Source organism: Carassius auratus, chromosome 29 (genome assembly GCF_003368295.1).
Source record: "Carassius auratus strain Wakin chromosome 29, ASM336829v1, whole genome shotgun sequence".
NCBI classification, from domain to species: Eukaryota; Metazoa; Chordata; class Actinopteri; order Cypriniformes; family Cyprinidae; genus Carassius; species Carassius auratus.
In genome coordinates, this window is record NC_039271.1 from 5,172,000 (window position 1) to 5,189,992 (window position 17,993).

A 17,993-nucleotide genomic window follows, 5' to 3' on the forward strand; every position below is an offset into this window, starting at 1 on the left:
AATTATAATAATTATAATTATAATAAAAACAGATATTATTGTTGTTGTTATTATTTTTTATCTTTATAACATGAATCACTTGCATGTCCCATCCCCCATATTTCTCTCTCTCTCTATTACGCACGCACACACACACACACACACACACACACACACACACACACTCATCACAGACGGTTCCTCCCATTTCTGGCAAATATAGAGGGACTAAAGCCGGCTGCCTCCACACATAAGCACATCTCTCTGGCGGATGCGTTAATGATTTACTGACAGCTTAGTAATAAAGAGCGTCTTTTTAAACGGAAGAGATGTCGACAAGACCGGGATTCTACCGGCAAGAACTAAACAAGACTGTCTGGGAGGTGCCAGAACGATACCAGAATCTCACACCGGTTGGATCGGGGGCATATGGCTCAGTATGGTGAGTCTAGCAGGCGAGTTTACGAATACTACTATGAGGAAGGTTTGGCTTATGAATATTAACGACGTAACCGATGATTGGCTAAAGCGCTGACGCTCTGCTCCAGACCGCTATCAAATTCTTAACTGAAGGCGTGGCTCATGAATATTACAATGGAAGTACCAGGAAGGTTACTAAGCAACATCAGCATGAACAAATTAATATTCATTAGCTGAGCCTTCGCTGTAGTAAGATTCGTAATTTAGCATGCAAAAGGAGGAGAGGGTGAGGCAGGAATAAAGCCTGACAAAACAACATCCCGAGAAAAAAAATTATCTTACTTTTTCCAAAGAGATAATCAACCACTAGCAGGAAATTCATCTAATTAACAAAATAGAACTAACATTTCATACTGAAAATTATAGTTGTTGGCTTTGCTGTTTAAATGTGTTTATATTGTGACAAATTCTGCTGCTTCTTTTGTTTACTGACATGTGTCAATCATTCCTTTAAAAACAATGTCTGTATGACCTCATTTGGCATGTCCGTTAATTCAATAAGATCCCCTTCATCTGAATGATGCTGAACTGAAAGCTTTACTGTATGCATTTGGCAATCTGTCAAGAACACGAAGGCAGTATTTAAAGGAAAACAAAGGGATTTCCATGTATATCACAGGTAGTCACGACATTTATGTTTTTATACCGAATTACCACATACTAAGGCTTCTGATACTATGTATGTGTTTAGTTGGGTTGTATAAAGAACCTTCCAACATGCCCATCTGCTACCACAATATTTCTCTAGTGGACAACATGCTAGGCCTATTCAGTTCCGGCCTTACAGTTAGACAGTCTTCCAGTTTTACCCGTGCCACACCCCCCAACTGAAGTCCATCTGCATGGGAAATCGTCCAGATATTTCATCCTGCTGTAATGCACTCTCATTCTGAGAGTAACATTGCACTGCACACTGTAGCATCTCAGCTACAACATTAGAAAGCCTCTAGTCTCCCTTGTGCTATGACTGACTGAAACAGTTGCCATGGTGACAGAGCTTCTGGCTTCAGCATCTTCCTATTTTCACCATATTAATTTGCAAATATTCTGAAGATGTCAATCCGTTTATATATAACTGCATCACATCATTTTGATTGACCAGGAGAAGTTGCATAATTATCCAGATGATATGCTAAATTAAGTTTGCAAGTAAACATATTTCTCTTCCTCTTCCCAACTTTGTTTTTTTACCATGTTTCACAATTGTTGTGTAATCAGGCATTACTGTTTCCGCACTGCAAGCTACTGTTCTGACAGCTTTGTCTAAGAGAGCCCAGTCAAAATCAGTCTGACTCATGATGGTATAAATATAATCTCCATTAGTTATTAACCGAATGGAAACCAACAATGCCTTAAAGAAATAGTTCACCCAACAATTTAAATTTGCAAACATTTATTCAACGTAAGGCCAAGAAGAAGGTGAGTTTTTTTTCATTAGAATGGATTTACAGAAATGTAGAATTACATCACTTGTTCACCAATGGATCCTCTGCAGTGAATGGGTGCCACCAGAATGAGGGTCCAAACAGCTGATAAAACTTCACAATCCACACCACTTCAGTCCATCAGTTAACTTCTTGTGAAGCAAAAAGCTGTGTGTTTATAAGAAATAAATCACATTATTAAGGTGTTTAACAATAAATAATTTATTCTGACTAAAATATGTGTCCATAATTTATAATATTTCTTCCAGCCCTTGTTTTCATTTCACATCAAAATCCAACCACATATTTGTTTAGAACTATTTTTAACTGTTTTTGCATGTAAACAGAGCTTGATGCGTGCATACTCCTCTCCTAATTCAGATAAACCAATATTATGGATAGAGGACTCACATTTAAGTTGGAAGAAATGGTTTGAAGTTAAAAACGTCTCTATGGATTTATGTCATTGAAACATGCAGCTTTTCTCTACACAATACATACGTTGATGGAGTGGAGTGGTGTGGATTACTTGTGGATTATAGTGATGTTTTATCAGCTGTTTAGACTCTCATTCTGATGGCACCCATTCACTGCAGATGATCCATCGGTGAGCAAGTGATGTAATGCTAAACTTCTTATCTATATCTTGGATGTCCTGGCTGAGGGTGAGTAAATTTTCAGCCAGAAGTTCAATTCTCTATAATATAATTAATATTTTACATATTAATAATAATCAGTACAACAAAATACATAATTTTCATTGAAGGCAATGAGCATGAAATAATTTGTCTCCAACCAAAGTAGTGATTCAGAAACTAAATACTGTACAATCCTACTCTGACAATGCTAAATAAAAGCTAACTAACAAATATCACAAACCCAAAGGCATTTGGGGTAAAAAAAAGTTTTAAACCACCAGCACTGATTGAGGGCATCAGTGTCCTGTTTTGGAAGTTATTACCAGTGTTTCTTCATATTTTTTTGGGGGTACTTGCCAGCACTGAAAATAATGCGATGCAGCTCATTTCATTGTCAGTGATGCAGATGCCCCACAACATCTTGAGACCACCTGAGACCTAATTATTTCATTATCTGTATTAAAAGATGCACAGCACTAACAATGGATTTACACTGGAGATTTAATTGCAACTGACTGGATCCCATGTCGAGTTGAATAGGTTCAACTATTTCTAACAGCCTGGGGATATGATTATAGAGACATTGCTGTGTATCATCTGACACGAGAGACCTGATTAAGCAATTGTTATCTTTTGTTTTAATAATAGGCCTGGTCCCATAATGCTTTAATAAAGCATGCCAAACAAGGCAATAGTCATTTAGTCACAATGTCCTAATTCAAATTAAGCCTTATAAGTGATCACAGTTTTAATTTAGATATTCAGATCGTCATAATTATTCAGAATTAAAGCACAACTACAACTAGAAGAATTAACTATCTTTATTCAGACCCTGTTAATGTCTGTCATTTTATTCTCAAGGAATCTCTCTCTCACACACACTCCCACAAACACTTTCTTACTCAAATGAGCTGTGAATTTGCATTGTTCAAGTTAAGCCCTTCTCTATTGTGTGATTATTTGACTTCTTCACAGCAGAGCTGATTTAGCTTAAAGGAAGGGGGCAGGGCGAACCTGGGGTGTGGAGGGGTTGAAACAAGGAATGGGAGCATCCCAGATGGGGGCTGGGTGCTCTCGTCTTTAATCGACACTTCAGTGTTGAAAAATATTATATTTTTATGAGCAAAATATATTATATGAATTAAATAATATATCATTATATATATATATATATATATATATATATATATATATATATATATATATATATATATATATATATATAAATGAAATAGCAAAATAAAATGCATGCATTATTTCCTATTGCATGACTGATATTGCATGTTGAGGTGTAAAAAACTCCAGGACAGCTTCTTGATTAAAGAATTAATCAAGTTTTAAAAGGTATTGATGGTGGAAGAGAGCACCGTTCATTCACTCCCCCTCCATCTACAACTCCTAGACTCAAACCTGCGACCTTCGGGTTACAAGCCCAACGCTCTAACCAATAGGCCACAGCTGCCCCGATGTTAAACACGGTCCACTGCTGTGAGGAAGTGATACCATTTTGAACGGAAGGTCAAACTGAACAGGAAATACCAGTCCTGTAATCATGGCAAATGTCTGTAGTGTCAATGTCAGCAAAAACTTCAGTTTTGAGTTGGATCAAAAAAATTTCAAGCGTTTCTGTGTTTCCCTCTTTAGCTCAGCATATGATGTGCGCCTTCGTCAGAAAGTGGCCGTCAAGAAGCTCTCCAGGCCTTTCCAGTCCCTCATCCACAGCAGAAGAACGTACAGAGAACTGAGACTCCTCAAACACATGAAACATGAGAATGTAAGTCCCCCAAAAACACATGCAAACACATCGATGCAAGGGAGCAAACAAATCCCAAATGTCCAGTCCTGCACCTAAATAACTCATACAACTGTTAGACAATCATCAATCATCTGTACTGAGATTGTTAGATCTGCTCAAACAAAAAAATCTACAGCCACTTAAGTCACTAGGGTTATTTTTTTCTGTAATCCAGGTTATTGGACTGCTGGACGTTTTCACTCCGGCGGTTTCTCTTGAAGAATTCAATGAGGTGTGAGTGTCTGCCCAGTGACTGCATCTTCGTTTGAGAGTGCTTCAAATAGCTTTACAGATGTCTGTCAAACTAAAATGGCACTTTTGGTTTGATTAAACCCATCTGCACTTGCATTCGACCAATTATCAAACAGTATTTGTTTTTATTTGCAAGTGTGTGGTGATTTAAAAGCACTAGATTGGATATAAGCTAAGACTGTGTCTGTCTCTCTAGATATCTTGTGACCAACCTGATGGGAGCGGATCTCAACAACATTGTCAAATTTCAGAGACTTTCAGATGAGCATGTGCAATTCCTCATTTATCAGCTTCTCCGGGGCCTTAAGGTACATTTTCAGTTCTGTTTTTTTTTTTACAGACGCATACAAATGGACACAAACAGATGCAAGCTGTTTTTAGTGTCTCTGTCTCTTTTACTCTGTCCTACAATTTTTTTCATGGCTTAATTTTTTTTTCTTTTACAAACAGTACATCCATTCAGCTGGGCTGATCCACAGAGTGAGTGCTCCTTCTCAGTTTTTGTTTAGTGTCCACAGGCCACAAGAGTCTTTTTCCTCTCATCCCTCTTTACAAAAGAATGACGCCGTTCTGATTGAAAAAAAGTTGATTTTACCTAGTTTTAACACTTTGCTACATCATATGATGCAGGATTTAAAGCCAAGCAATGTTGCGGTGAATGAAGATTGTGAACTCAGGATCCTGGATTTTGGATTAGCCAGGCAGACAGACGATGAGATGACGGGATATGTAGCAACTCGTTGGTACCGAGCCCCCGAGATCATGCTAAACTGGATGCATTACAACCAGACAGGTAAAACAAGCTTCACCTAAAAAGCCTTCAATCTCAACATGCACCAAAAATTCTCGTGTTTTTAGATAGATCAGCAGTCTTTATGTTCGGTGCAATTTGTTGATCAAATACAATTAAATCTGTTTTACAGTGGATATCTGGTCTGTTGGATGCATCATGGGTGAACTCCTGAAGGGGAAGGTTTTGTTTCCTGGCAACGATTGTATCCTTTCTTCATAAAAGCCACTTACACCTGCTCTTAGTGTGCTTATGTGTGGTTTTTGAGTGAGCCTTGCTTCCTGTAAGGCAGGTGATGAAAGCACAGCCTAAATGGTTTAAATTAAATTATAGTTACTGAAAGTAAGGAACTAGAAATCAGTTTCCAAAGATGGAGGCATCAGATGGCTATCTCTCTATACGCCAGACCGTCTTACACCTTCAGCTTTATACTCGGAGCTCTCTTGAGGGGATCTGTATAATCTTTAACATAATTTGTTCAGATATAGATCAGCTAAAGAGAATCATGGAGGTTGTAGGCACTCCCACGCCTGATGTTTTGAAGAAGATATCCTCTGAACATGTGAGAAAAGACCAACTGTTTAGTTATTGGTTTAATATATTCATTCTAACAATGTTACTATACTACAATAGTGCATGCTAATAAATACTAACATTAATGGATGCTAGATGGATGATGGATTCATGGATGATAGACTGGCTGAAATTCAAACCATAGTTTATGTTTGTTTTTAATATGCATCCAGGCTCAGAAGTACATACAGTCTCTTCCACACATGCCTCAGCAGGACTTGGCAAAGATATTTAGAGGAGCAAATCCACTGGGTAAGAAGGCCTGCTCACATTAACAGCGATAATTATATTAGCACCCACACGGTATATTAACGCAAGCTACATTTATGCCACCTGCCGCTTTGAATGCTCAAGCTCTTTAAAGTCTGGTGTATTCTGATTGGCTGTCAGTGTTTTTAACATTCATCGGCAGAAAAAAAAAAATGTTCTAAAAGTTCCAACGATGTATCGTTATTGCTCTAGATGTGGAATGATTTGTAAAACTTTATCTCTATAGTTATCATTATTGTTATCATCCTTGCTCTACAAGTGATTATCAACATCAAATAATATGGAAAAAATTATATAAAATAAAAACATAGTCAAAAAGAAAAATATATTTTTTTCAACTTGTTCCTAACCCCATACTCCCTCTTTGACTTTAGCGGTTGATCTGTTAAAAAAAATGCTAGTATTAGACTGTGATGGGAGGATTTCAGCCAGTGAAGCTCTGTGCCATCCATACTTTTCCCAATACCACGATCCTGAAGATGAACCGGAGGCGCCTCCGTATGATCAGACCCCCGAGAGCAAGGATCGCACACTGGAGGAGTGGAAGGGTGAGAGAGAGTACTACTTATCCTAAAACACCACCATGCTAAAGCTATTTTTGTTCATTCAGAAAATCATCATGAACATAATCTGGCAAATTTATTAACTGTATTATAAAATGTACTGTCTTTATTGACTTATATTTAACTTTATTAACTAATATTTTGAAATTGTACAGTGATTGTGGAAACTCACTCTCTCTTTCTCCCTCTCCAGAGCTGGTGTTTGAGGAAGTAAGCAATTTTAAAGACCCTCCCAATAAGCCTGAAAGTCTTCAGGCTGAACAATAAAACTGAGCATAACTACAATCCAGGAAGATGCCGCCCTCGCCCCTGTCTGTCTTTCAAACTACAGGACTGGTGGACACTTTATGAACAGCTTGCAGTCCAACCAGAGACAATGACTATATATTTCCAAGGCATGATGCCCTTCCTGTATGTGGGTGTGTGTTCAATGAACATTGTTCATACACACTTAATTAAGAGCAAAACACGACCAGTATTGTTTGAACATAGACACAATGTATTAATATCACCAGGTGCATGTTGTGTGTGTATGTATGCAGAGTTGTGTGTTTTGAGTGGTTTTTTATATTTGATGTGAGACAGGTGAAGCAGGGTATGGTGTCTTTCATACGAGACCAAAACAAACTAAGCAGGAGGAGGAGAAAAATATGTTTACAGTGTTGGACATATAGTGGGATGTGTTTCTTAAAACGTTTATATATGCATCAATGTACAAAGGTCTGCATAAAACTGAATCAGTTACATAATCGGTCTTTACTTGTTTTGCATCTGCAAGGCTGTCTGAATATAACATACCTCAAATGCATCATGTGTGTTTGCATGGAATAACACCTCAGATGAAAATGAAGTGATTAATAGTTGTTTAGTTACAGAAAACAGATGGTGGTGAGAGAACTCATCCCAGCCACAAATAGTCTTTTCTTCACAAAACGTTGAAATAAAGGTTAACTGTTAGTTTACGCTGCACTACAACAGTGCCCGTATAATTCAGCATATGCTGGATGTTTTTCTTTTCTCAGGTTATTTAAGGGACCAGTATGTGGTTTGATGTCATATATTGTAATACATAAAAGTCCATTTCTATAGTACAAGTCAGTTTTCATTTGTTAATATCCTTATCTATCACAAAACCTGTATCCTTATCTATCACAAAACATGTTAAGTAAATCTGGGTCACAATTCACCCTAAAATTCAAGTAAGTAAGTAAATAAATGTATCTTGCATTAAAGAATATATACTTTTAGGACCATTATGATTGTTTGTATTGTGACATTATTTTTCAATTTTCATTACAATTAAGATAATTTCTCTCAATTTCCATTATGATAAAATGCAAATAAATAAATAACAACAATAATAATAAATAAGTGAGTGATTGAGTAATTATATATTCGTCGTACTGCTGCCTTTAATTTATACAAGTGCCAAATATGTATGATTTTAGGAATATAAGAAAATAAGAATTTATGTATATATATGTATATGTTGTCTTTTGAGAAAGCAATATAAATTCAGTCTTCTGAATGTTTCTTCTGTCTAGTAAAATGAATTACACAACATGTAAAATGTATTTGGGGAACAGCAGCAGAATGAATGTGAGTGAGTGAAACTGCATTTCAGGAAGTGGCAGTGTCTCAATTATTTCTCAGTATAATAGTTTTGGAAGATCCCGAATGACAACTTTTGATGTCACAAAACTAGTACGCATCCTCTGAAGTTGAATGGGGTAAATGGGTTTGGTTTCTCACATTTACACTTTATGTAAATTAACGTTATCAACAACTGCACTGCTTTCAGTTCAGTAAAATGTAAAAATATAGCCTACTAACCACTTGCTACAAACCAGCTGTGACTTCTCTGATGTTGTTCTACTGGTTATGTTGCCTTAGCACTGTGCCCTTATGTAGTATCTTCACCCTCCTTCTGGCCTTTTGCATGCCTTTTAACAAAGATAAAAACTGCCTTCAGCTGTTTCGGTGGGAGTGGATAGGTCTTTCTCCTTTTGTGAGTCAGCCAGTCCACTTAGCATATCCACGACCCCCTCACCATATCTCTTTTAATAAAATCAACCCTTTTCCTGAAACCCATCAACGTGTTAAGTATTTTAAAACTAGAAGGAGTCAATTAAACCCCATTTACAGATCCGATAACATTCTCAAAAGTCTGTTTTAGGATGATCAAATGTTTATTCCAGCGAGTCTCGCGTGCGTAACTGGAAACTTCGAACCGCCCCCAAATTCTACCGGTGCTCTCTCCAAGTTGCGCTACGTCTGCGCTCGTTCTCTGAGAGTTTCTTTATCAAAATATCAGATGAAAAATGAGAACGTAAAAAGGAGAGTTTCACATTTGAGAGACATTACTTTCAACAGTCTCTGAGGATGTCAGTCCGAACCAGGGCAGGTTTTTGTCGTCAGGAGATAAACAGAACCGTTTGGGATGTACCGGAGAGATACAGAGACCTTATTCAGATAGGAACCGGAGCATACGGAACGGTCTGGTAAGTACACTATTAGTTTTTTAAAGTTCATAACTCTTTAGCGTTTCCCAATTAATTACTTAGCCTACTTTTAGTGGATCTAATTTTAAAAAACAGTTTCTGTTCTGTAGTTTTCGGAATTGAGTGCAGAGAGTTGAACACTAAGTTTATTTAGTGCACTTCAGCTAACTTGCAAAGTTAACTTTTGTGGCTACTGAAACGTTGTATTCAAATCATTCCAACTGCTTCAGCTTTTGTTTAATTCAGTTAAAATAAGTTTGCACGATGAGACAAAGCATCACTCTACTGGCACTGTGACGTCAGTATACAGGAGGATATTTCTCAATGAAGCTGTGCAATGCGCAGTGAACGCTGTTTTAGATTGGCCTTCTTTTTTTAAATTGCACCATTCACTTCCATCCTAGCTTATCTGGGTGAAACTGTGAAACCTCTGTAAACTTTTCTTTCTTTGCAAGACAAGCGCTCACACAACAAAGCCTCCCTGCTGATGCCATTGTCTGCGTTTAACAAGCAGAAGACATTTAACATTAAAGAGATTATGTTGGTCTTCGGCAAGCTTTCCACTTAAATAGATTTTTCACTTGTCCAAAATGCTGAAGTTTCAGATTGAGTAATGAACCTATTGCACATTAAGCTACGTCCATGACCTCTTTCTTAACCACATCTTCATGTCCAGATGTAGAGGTAGAAAAATGCAATCAACATGCAGTGACTATGCAGTTTCCAAGGATGGTGGACTTCAACCATGTGATGGTCTTTTAGGTGGTTATAAAGACAATTGTCAAGTATTGATCTTACTCTTCTCAATATATCCAAAGTTCAGCCATTGACCATAAGACAGGAGTGCGGGTGGCCATCAAGAAGCTCCACCGTCCGTTCCAGTCCAGACTGTTCGCCAAACGCGCTTACAGAGAGCTGCGACTGCTCAAACACATGAAACACGAGAATGTATGTTACCAACATCTACATTTACCATTTACATTATTAAAGAACTGTGTGTCATTAATTAATAATCTCATAAGGTTGTTTATTTCCCCCCTTGTTCGCCTCAAGAAGTCTGGCATGTATCTACTTTGTTAATGTTTTTCATGCACCCTTACATCTAATCCTAACCAACTGTGCAGGTTATTGGACTGCTGGACGTCTTTACCTCGGAAATCTTATTGGACAGATTTCAGGATTTGTGAGTCAATTCTTTCAGTTCTAATGCTATTAAAAAGCTAAAAAGCTAGATTTTGTTGTCGACACATAAACTACCATTAAAAATATTAACTTAACTATCATTATGTAATTCAGATCATTAGCGATTGTTCAAAGTTCTGTCAGATCAGCAATGAAACATCAGTTAATGTCTTTTTTTTCTCTCAGTTACCTGGTGATGCCATTTATGGGCACTGATCTTGGAAAGCTGATGAAGATGGAGAGATTATCGGATGACAGGGTGCAGTATTTGGTCTATCAGATACTGAGGGGTCTGAAGGTTAGGCACAGATAAACAAACAATCACATTTGTGAAACATTATGTCCTTCTTTATAGCTTTGTGGTATCTATAAATCTCTCTCTCTTGCTCTTTTTCCACAGTACATTCATTCATCCGGAATCATTCACAGGGTTAGTGACCTCGGAGAGTTTAAACAGATGCACAGAGGGGGTTGGGTGACCACTTCATTCAGCCCCGACGTTCATTCATTCTCTGACCATCTCTTCTCTTTTATAATTTCTGAGAAAATGCATGGAGGCGTGCATTAATGTTTCTTTAAAAACAGGCTATATATATTATACGTATGAGCATTTTTATGTATTAGTTGTGTTTACAGTAAATGTCTACTTTGGTTGTCTTTCTTTAGGATCTCAAACCAGGAAATCTGGCAGTGAACCAGGACTGTGAGTTGAAGGTATTAAACCAACTTGGTCTGTAGGGGAATTTAAATGAATGGCTACATCAACTTTCTTAAATAGCTGGAGTTGGAGACAAGTGTAAAAATTATAAATTTTGTGCGCAGATCTTGGATTTTGGACTTGCACGTCAGGCAGATTCAGAGATGACAGGTTATGTTGTGACCCGCTGGTACAGAGCACCGGAGGTTATCCTCAACTGGATGCACTACTCACAAACAGGTGAGATACACTACCAATAGAGACGCGTGCAAATAAATGTAGCTATTACATTGCCTAACCACTAGATGTCCCTCTAGGTCATAGGACGTAAAAGGACACCAAGTTACAACACACACACTACTAAATATTTTTGCTTCACACCACATTTTTGCATTTGTAACATGGCTCTACAAATAAACTAAACATTTATGTAAGCCTCTTACCAGAAGTATGGTTTTAAATAAAATCCATCGCAGATTGAATAAATTGCATCAATAAACTTAAAAAATAAATAAATAAATAAACTTATATCAAGCATTGAAGTCTGTTTTACCTGACATGCATCGGTCTGTGTTTTGCATGTCAAATAAAATCAACCATAATAAATAAATAAAAAATTATGCATCTATGTTTACTGATCCTTTTAACATACCTATCATGTTATTCATGGTTAAGGAGTATTATTTTTTTAACAGAAATGTATTTTTACCATTAGTTTTGAGAGATAAAAGAAGTTACAATCAATGAAAAACTGAAATTCACAGCATTTCAACAACTTCTGCTTTCCAATTTTAAGGCTGCTATCGGATCACTGAGGGTTAATGTCACATTAGGCAACTATGCATTACTACATTCTGCCTTAAGAACAAATGGTGCAACCAAATTTGCCAAGTTAGCTACAGACTATGTAATAGTTACTAAGCCTCTAGTGTGAAATTTCCAACTTCCCTACATTCCAATTTAAGAAAGAACATATGGTTCAACAACTGAAATGAATACTAATTATTATGTGATTTGTATTTTCTGTTTTAGTTGATATCTGGTCAGTTGGCTGCATCATGGCAGAGATGTTACTTGGAAGGCCACTTTTTAAAGGAAATGACCGTATCTTTTTGTGCAATGACACTGAATTTCATGGGGCCTGCTTTGACATGTTCCGGTGACTATGATGATTAGTTAACTGATTTAATTGAATGGAAAAATAATATGTTGTTCTTTGCTTGAGTATTTAACTTTAGCTATCTCTGTACATTTGAAAATCGATCAACTGTACTGACTTTACTACAATCCACAGTAGAGATTTAACAGATGACGTCTGTGTTAACTGTACTGCCTCTATTGTATCACTGAGTCCTTGACATAGACTTATAGATTTGGACCAGCTAAGAGAGATCATGAAAATCACAGGAACGCCAGCACCAGATTTCATCATGAAGCTACAGAGCCAAGATGTGAGTGTATTACAGATAATAAGAAACATTGGGAAGATGAATTAATTGCATGCACACACATACAGACATGCAATTGCATAACTGATGCATGTGTGTTTTCTTCATCCACCCAAACAGGCCAAAAACTACATCAGAGGTCTACCTAAAGTCCCAAAAAAAGACTTAAACACTATTTTCCTTAAAGCCAGTCCTGAAGGTAAGCCATTGTTCTTTTGCTACACTGCTAGAGTCAATTGTAAAAGTTATTTGTGTCTAAAGAGTGTCTTTTTTTCCAGCGGTGAGTGCTCTGGAGAGGATGCTGGTTCTGGATCCAGAAAAGCGCGTGAGTGCTGCAGAGGCGCTTGAGCTCCCGCTGTTTACAGAGTTCAGAGAACCTGAGGAAGAGACGGAGGCCCTGCCTTATGATCACTCTATGGACAACACAGAAATGCCTCTCGATCAATGGAAACGTATGAGATAACATCTTAATACCGTATTTTCCGGGCTATAAGTCTTTTTTTCATAGTTTGGCTGGTCCTGCAACTTATAGTCAGGTACGACTGATTTATCAAAATTAATTTGACATGAACCAAGAGAAATGAACGAGAGAGGGCGCTCTATGCTGCTCAGTGCTCCTGTAGTCTACACTGAAGACATAGAGCGCCCTCTCGCGGCTGTAGACGGTAATGTTTTCTCTTGATTGTTGGTTCTAAATAAATGCAACTTATAGTCCAGTGCGACTTAAATACGTATTTTTGGACTGATGCGACTTATACTCAGGTGCAACTTATAGTCCAAAAAATACGGTAGTTAAATTATAAAATAAAGAGAATTGCTAGGTTTTATTATATGGCTTGAGGTAAAGAATGAATAATGTTGGAGAGAGATGAGAAACACATGGAGATTCCATAGTTCTGATTCATTGTCATTTCTGTCTCTTATTTTGCAGGACACACTTTTACAGAGATCCTGTCATTCCAGCCACCCATTACAGAAATCAGAGACCCCAAAGAAACATCCCTCTGAGTGAACGCAGAAGTACATGTCATATGCATAAATTTATGTGAAAAGAAAATGAAATGAATGTAAACTATATGACTTTGTAAGTAAATGTAAGAAATTGTCACGTTGTTCAGTTATAAGTTTACCGATTATTGTACAGTTATGTGAATTCTCTTTAACTAGATGACTTAAAATCCATGTTTTAACTGCAACCAAAACCATTTTATTTGAATGCTAGTCTTTATTTCAGCATGCCAGTAGGCTTATGTTTTATGTACTTTACTGATGAGTTCTTATTTAATTTATTAACACAATAGTTATACAGCATGTGCCATGGTTAGCACATTTGACACCACACCTCTTTTTTTTTTATTAATGAATAAAACCATCTTAATGAGAAATTGCTAGTAAATTTAATAAATAATTTCAAAGAAACAGCAAGTACATTGATTTAAATGTAATATATTGAAGAAAAACACTGAAATAGCATTTTCTTTTTGAAATAGCATTTGTTTTATTATTTCTTATCTTTAAAAAAAGTGTATAATTATTTGAGATTTTGCCTAAAGTAATCTGATAACTTTTCAACAACTATTAGCTTTTCCTGAGTAAGACTGCATAACTCACCTGACATAAGATTAGCTTTAAAAACCAAGCACCCAACACAAAAATAAAACAATAACATGCTTAATTACTGCTAAAGTTGCACCTGTTGCACTAGTTGCACTATTTTCCAAAGATGATACAGATGCAAAATAAAGGCTGAAAAAATAAACAGCAAAAAATAAATCTGTGTAGATGAGCAGGTCACTTAATGTAGAATGGCATCCTTAAAGCTGCAGACCGTAAGTTTTGCCTCTTTGCCGCCATCTCTGTTTGAAAACCTGCAATTGCAGTTATTTGCGCATTATGTTCCTTGCATTGGTTGTGCACCGGCACAGCGCCAGCGCGGATGAATCTAATGTTTTGAGGTAAATGTGTGGCTGTCACCACACCGGTGTCGATACTGTACTTCAGAATCACAGATTCTATTTTAGGTCTTGAAATATATGACCCAAAAAATAACTTTCACCGGATATTGTCATCTGAACAAGTAACAAGTCTACCACTTTTGCTCTGACCAATTGAGAAAAAAAGCATTGCAATAACTCCTGCCACCAATGGTGATTAAATTATTATACTTTTTTTCTCAAATGTCAACAACATCAGCATTGTGTAATTATTGGTAAAGTGTGTATTAGCGTGTAGATTTCAATTTCTGTACAGTCTAATCTATTAATTGTCATACCATTCAGATTTCATATTAATAAATTATTTTACCCCAAAGGGAAAAATTATTCTTCCTTCAAACTGGTTCTGTTTAAAATACAAATATTGTGTAATTCCACGTATGCTATCTGTAATCAGATGCATATTTAAAACTGGAATAAAATTTAATTTCAGTCACATGTTACATAAACACATAATCCTTTCTGGATTACAATCAAAATGATAAATTCAGTTTTTCCAGTGAAAAAAAGGCTACAAATGATCTGCCGCCTTCCTTAGCCATAGTACCCTGGATAACTTCTGTATGTTTACAGACCTGATGTAATAATGCATCGGCATGCTTGAATTGGTTTCCCAAAAACTCCTACCAGTACCAATCAAAAAAAAATAAATAAAAATAAAACACAACATCAACAAAACACTATTATAAGATAACAATGTGAATCAGGTTAAATTCAGATAATAATTTTGAACACTGACTGCATGTTCTTGCTCAAATATTGATTTCAGATCATTTTTAACCAAAATAAATAAATAAACAAATCGACTGCAAAAAAAGTTACAGACTGCAGATTTAAGAAATGCAGTAATTAAGAGTATGTTTATATATATATATATATATATATATATATATATATATATATATATATATATATATATATATATATATATATATATATATATAGATAGGTATCAAATATTTTTTGACTATAAATGGCAGCGAGCTTTGTGCTTTATATGAATAAAACGGCCCTGTTGGCAACTAAAAACATTTTTTAGAACAGGTCTGTTCCAGAGAAATCGCCTGGAGGGTAGGGCTGCACGATTAAAATCGCAAAGGCGATAAATCGCGAATCATGCGCATCTTTCAGTGAAGCAAGGTTCTGTTAGAAGCAGTAGATCTCCATTCGAAGGCCAGAGGGCGCTCTCGCGCTGAAACTCCAAATATGCCTCGGAGAAGAAACCCAGGAAATGATTAATAAACATTAACTGAATCATTAATTAAACGTGACTAATAAACACGCGACTATGACAATATATGGTTTATCTAAGTTCTTCATCTTATAATTTTTATTATAATAAACTACATAATAATAAAAATGCAATGCTAATCGATACAGCCTTTATCACTGCTTAGATTAATATGAAATATGTTGCGTGTAATTGTTTATAAAAATAAATGCTTTTCCTCCTGAACACACGTGCTGGAGATTTACTACTAATCACAGAACCAATGACGGGATGCATGTGACAATCAAGTCCGATTAATCATGCAGCCCTACTGGATGGTAGAAATCAGTTCCACCTGTTCAAACATGATTAGATCACAGTTGTAAAGCAACAGATTGACCTTACCTTAGTATGTGACCATAAGGACTGAGGTCTTTATAAAAACGCAGGTTGCCTTGGATCTTTATCCAACACCATGAGGAGAATTGTTTTATTTCTGCTGCTGACGGGTATCTTGTGTAACGGACAAGGTAGGAAACTTCATGAAAAACTATCTGTGTTTATGAATTGATGGAAGTGCTTGTTAAGTGTTAAGTCTGAATAAAATCCCACAGAGTTGCACTGGGAAAACAACCAGTCTCTAGAGTTTAAGTGCCATGCAGGACAGTCGATATCCCTCATAAAGATGTGAGTAAAAGGCAGTGTTTACTTCTGTAAATTTATTGTTAAAATGTCATAAGTCAACGTTGTATACAAAAAGGATGCAGTTTACAATAAAATGAAAGGTGATTGGCAATAAAACGTGCATGTTGAGGCCATTTTCAAAGGAATTACTTTTTTTTTTTTTTTTTTTTTTTTTTTTTTTTTTTTTTTTTTTTTTTTTTTGAAGTCTTTCTCAACTACTACTATATCAATGGAATTCATTCAGAACATCAAGATTGATTCAATTTCTTACCGTTTCTTGCATAAACCAAGCCAACTGGATATCAATCATAAGGATCTGACCTGGGAGTTTGGCTGTAAAGACACCTTTGCTTCTGGTGCAGACTGTGTCTCGTCACCACAAGTCAATGAATCGAACCAAACATTTGCCTACGAGTGTCCACCACACCATGTCCTCTCAGGAATGAGCAGCTACTACAGCACCAAGCTTGAGGACCGGCGGTGAGCTCTGACTTTGGACTGTTTGATGCAAGTTCATCTGAAGTGAATACAGGGCGTTTTTACTTTTTTATATTTTTCACCCAGCTGGCAGTTCTACTGCTGTAGAAGCAACAGCCGCTGTACTGATAAGTGTGAGTGGATTACCAATGTGAATGGATTTGAGTTCTTCAATGTACCAGACCAAAAGTACCTGGTGGGTGCTGAAAGCTACTCTGAGAAAGAGTAAGTACAGTTCTCCAAATTATTTAAGCAGTAACTCTGTAAATGGAGTAATGGCTGGGGCTTTATTTTTTAGTTCAGTACTGAGGTCTGTTTTAATGTTTTCAGAGACCGGCGCTGGAAGTACAAGTATTGCAGTAGTGTACAATGCTGAGACTCCCGGAGATGCCCTCAAAATGCAAATCTGAAAAAAAAAACACAAGGTTGAAGTGTCACTATTTTTGGCCCAATTATTTAATAAAATTCAGTTGGTCTGAGACCACAAATGTATATGCGTGTCAAAGTACATTAGTGGGATTTGGGGTCAGTACCCTTTGCAAGGGTCTTTATTTTTTTTTGGGGGGGGGGGCTCTGTGGGTGTCATTGTAGTTTTATTTGTTCAGCAAAGTGACAATAGTGAAGTAGTTAATGAGTTTTGTCAACATGATTTGTAATACTTAAAAGGAAGAAGTCCAATGGTGTGCACATGGAGTTTTTTTTTTTTTTTTGTTCCTACTTGACAGACCAAGGGTGTCTGCCAGACTTGGTGCCTCATATAAAAAATATATGGGAGTGCAGCAGTCATGTGGCTGACATTATCAGATGGATTATGGTCTCTTACCCATGGGGTCAATAGGCTTGTTAAGAGCAGTGCTGACCAACTTTGTTCCCGGAAGCAAACAAAAATAAAATTCAGTCTCATAACTCATAAAATTCTGAAATGTTATGGTACCAGTAACAACAGTACAGTCTCATGGCAATTTCTCTCACTTTAATCTAAAAATTAAGTAGTAACCTAATACACCACCATATTCAAACACAGAATCTCCACAGC

The 17,993-nt window shown here is 36.6% G+C and overlaps 4 protein-coding genes across 7 annotated transcripts in view; all 4 read left to right on the top strand.

Moving 5' to 3' along the window:
- The window catches only part of LOC113048471 (B-cell receptor CD22-like), a 1,131,192-nt gene that overhangs the window by 865,717 nt on the left and 247,482 nt on the right, over positions 1-17,993 (top strand). The window lies entirely within an intron of this gene.
- On the top strand, positions 173-8,020 carry LOC113048528 (mitogen-activated protein kinase 11-like). Of its 2 annotated transcripts, none has more exons than XM_026210392.1 (11): positions 173-421; positions 4,166-4,295; positions 4,492-4,550; positions 4,765-4,876; positions 5,019-5,048; positions 5,199-5,361; positions 5,492-5,563; positions 5,841-5,920; positions 6,105-6,183; positions 6,576-6,749; positions 6,958-8,020. In XM_026210392.1, the coding sequence occupies exons 1-11, from the start codon at positions 309-311 to the stop codon at positions 7,029-7,031; spliced, it is 1,086 nt and encodes a 361-aa protein (XP_026066177.1). In that variant the 5' UTR covers positions 173-308; the 3' UTR covers positions 7,032-8,020. The 2 variants fall into 2 exon arrangements, with proteins under 2 accessions (XP_026066177.1, XP_026066178.1); XM_026210393.1 differs by having other exon boundaries at positions 265-434.
- On the top strand, positions 9,147-14,011 carry LOC113048526 (mitogen-activated protein kinase 12-like). The gene is made up of 12 exons (XM_026210390.1): positions 9,147-9,265; positions 10,084-10,213; positions 10,390-10,448; positions 10,634-10,745; positions 10,848-10,877; positions 11,114-11,161; positions 11,270-11,384; positions 12,177-12,248; positions 12,516-12,595; positions 12,713-12,791; positions 12,871-13,044; positions 13,524-14,011. Exons 1-12 carry the CDS (start codon positions 9,147-9,149, stop codon positions 13,598-13,600), a joined length of 1,095 nt encoding a protein of 364 aa, XP_026066175.1. The 3' UTR covers positions 13,601-14,011.
- On the top strand, positions 16,209-17,449 carry LOC113048564 (dermatopontin-like). Its single transcript, XM_026210441.1, has 5 exons — positions 16,209-16,326; positions 16,411-16,483; positions 16,772-16,960; positions 17,045-17,182; positions 17,288-17,449. Exons 1-5 carry the CDS (start codon positions 16,272-16,274, stop codon positions 17,331-17,333), a joined length of 501 nt encoding a protein of 166 aa, XP_026066226.1. The 5' UTR covers positions 16,209-16,271; the 3' UTR covers positions 17,334-17,449.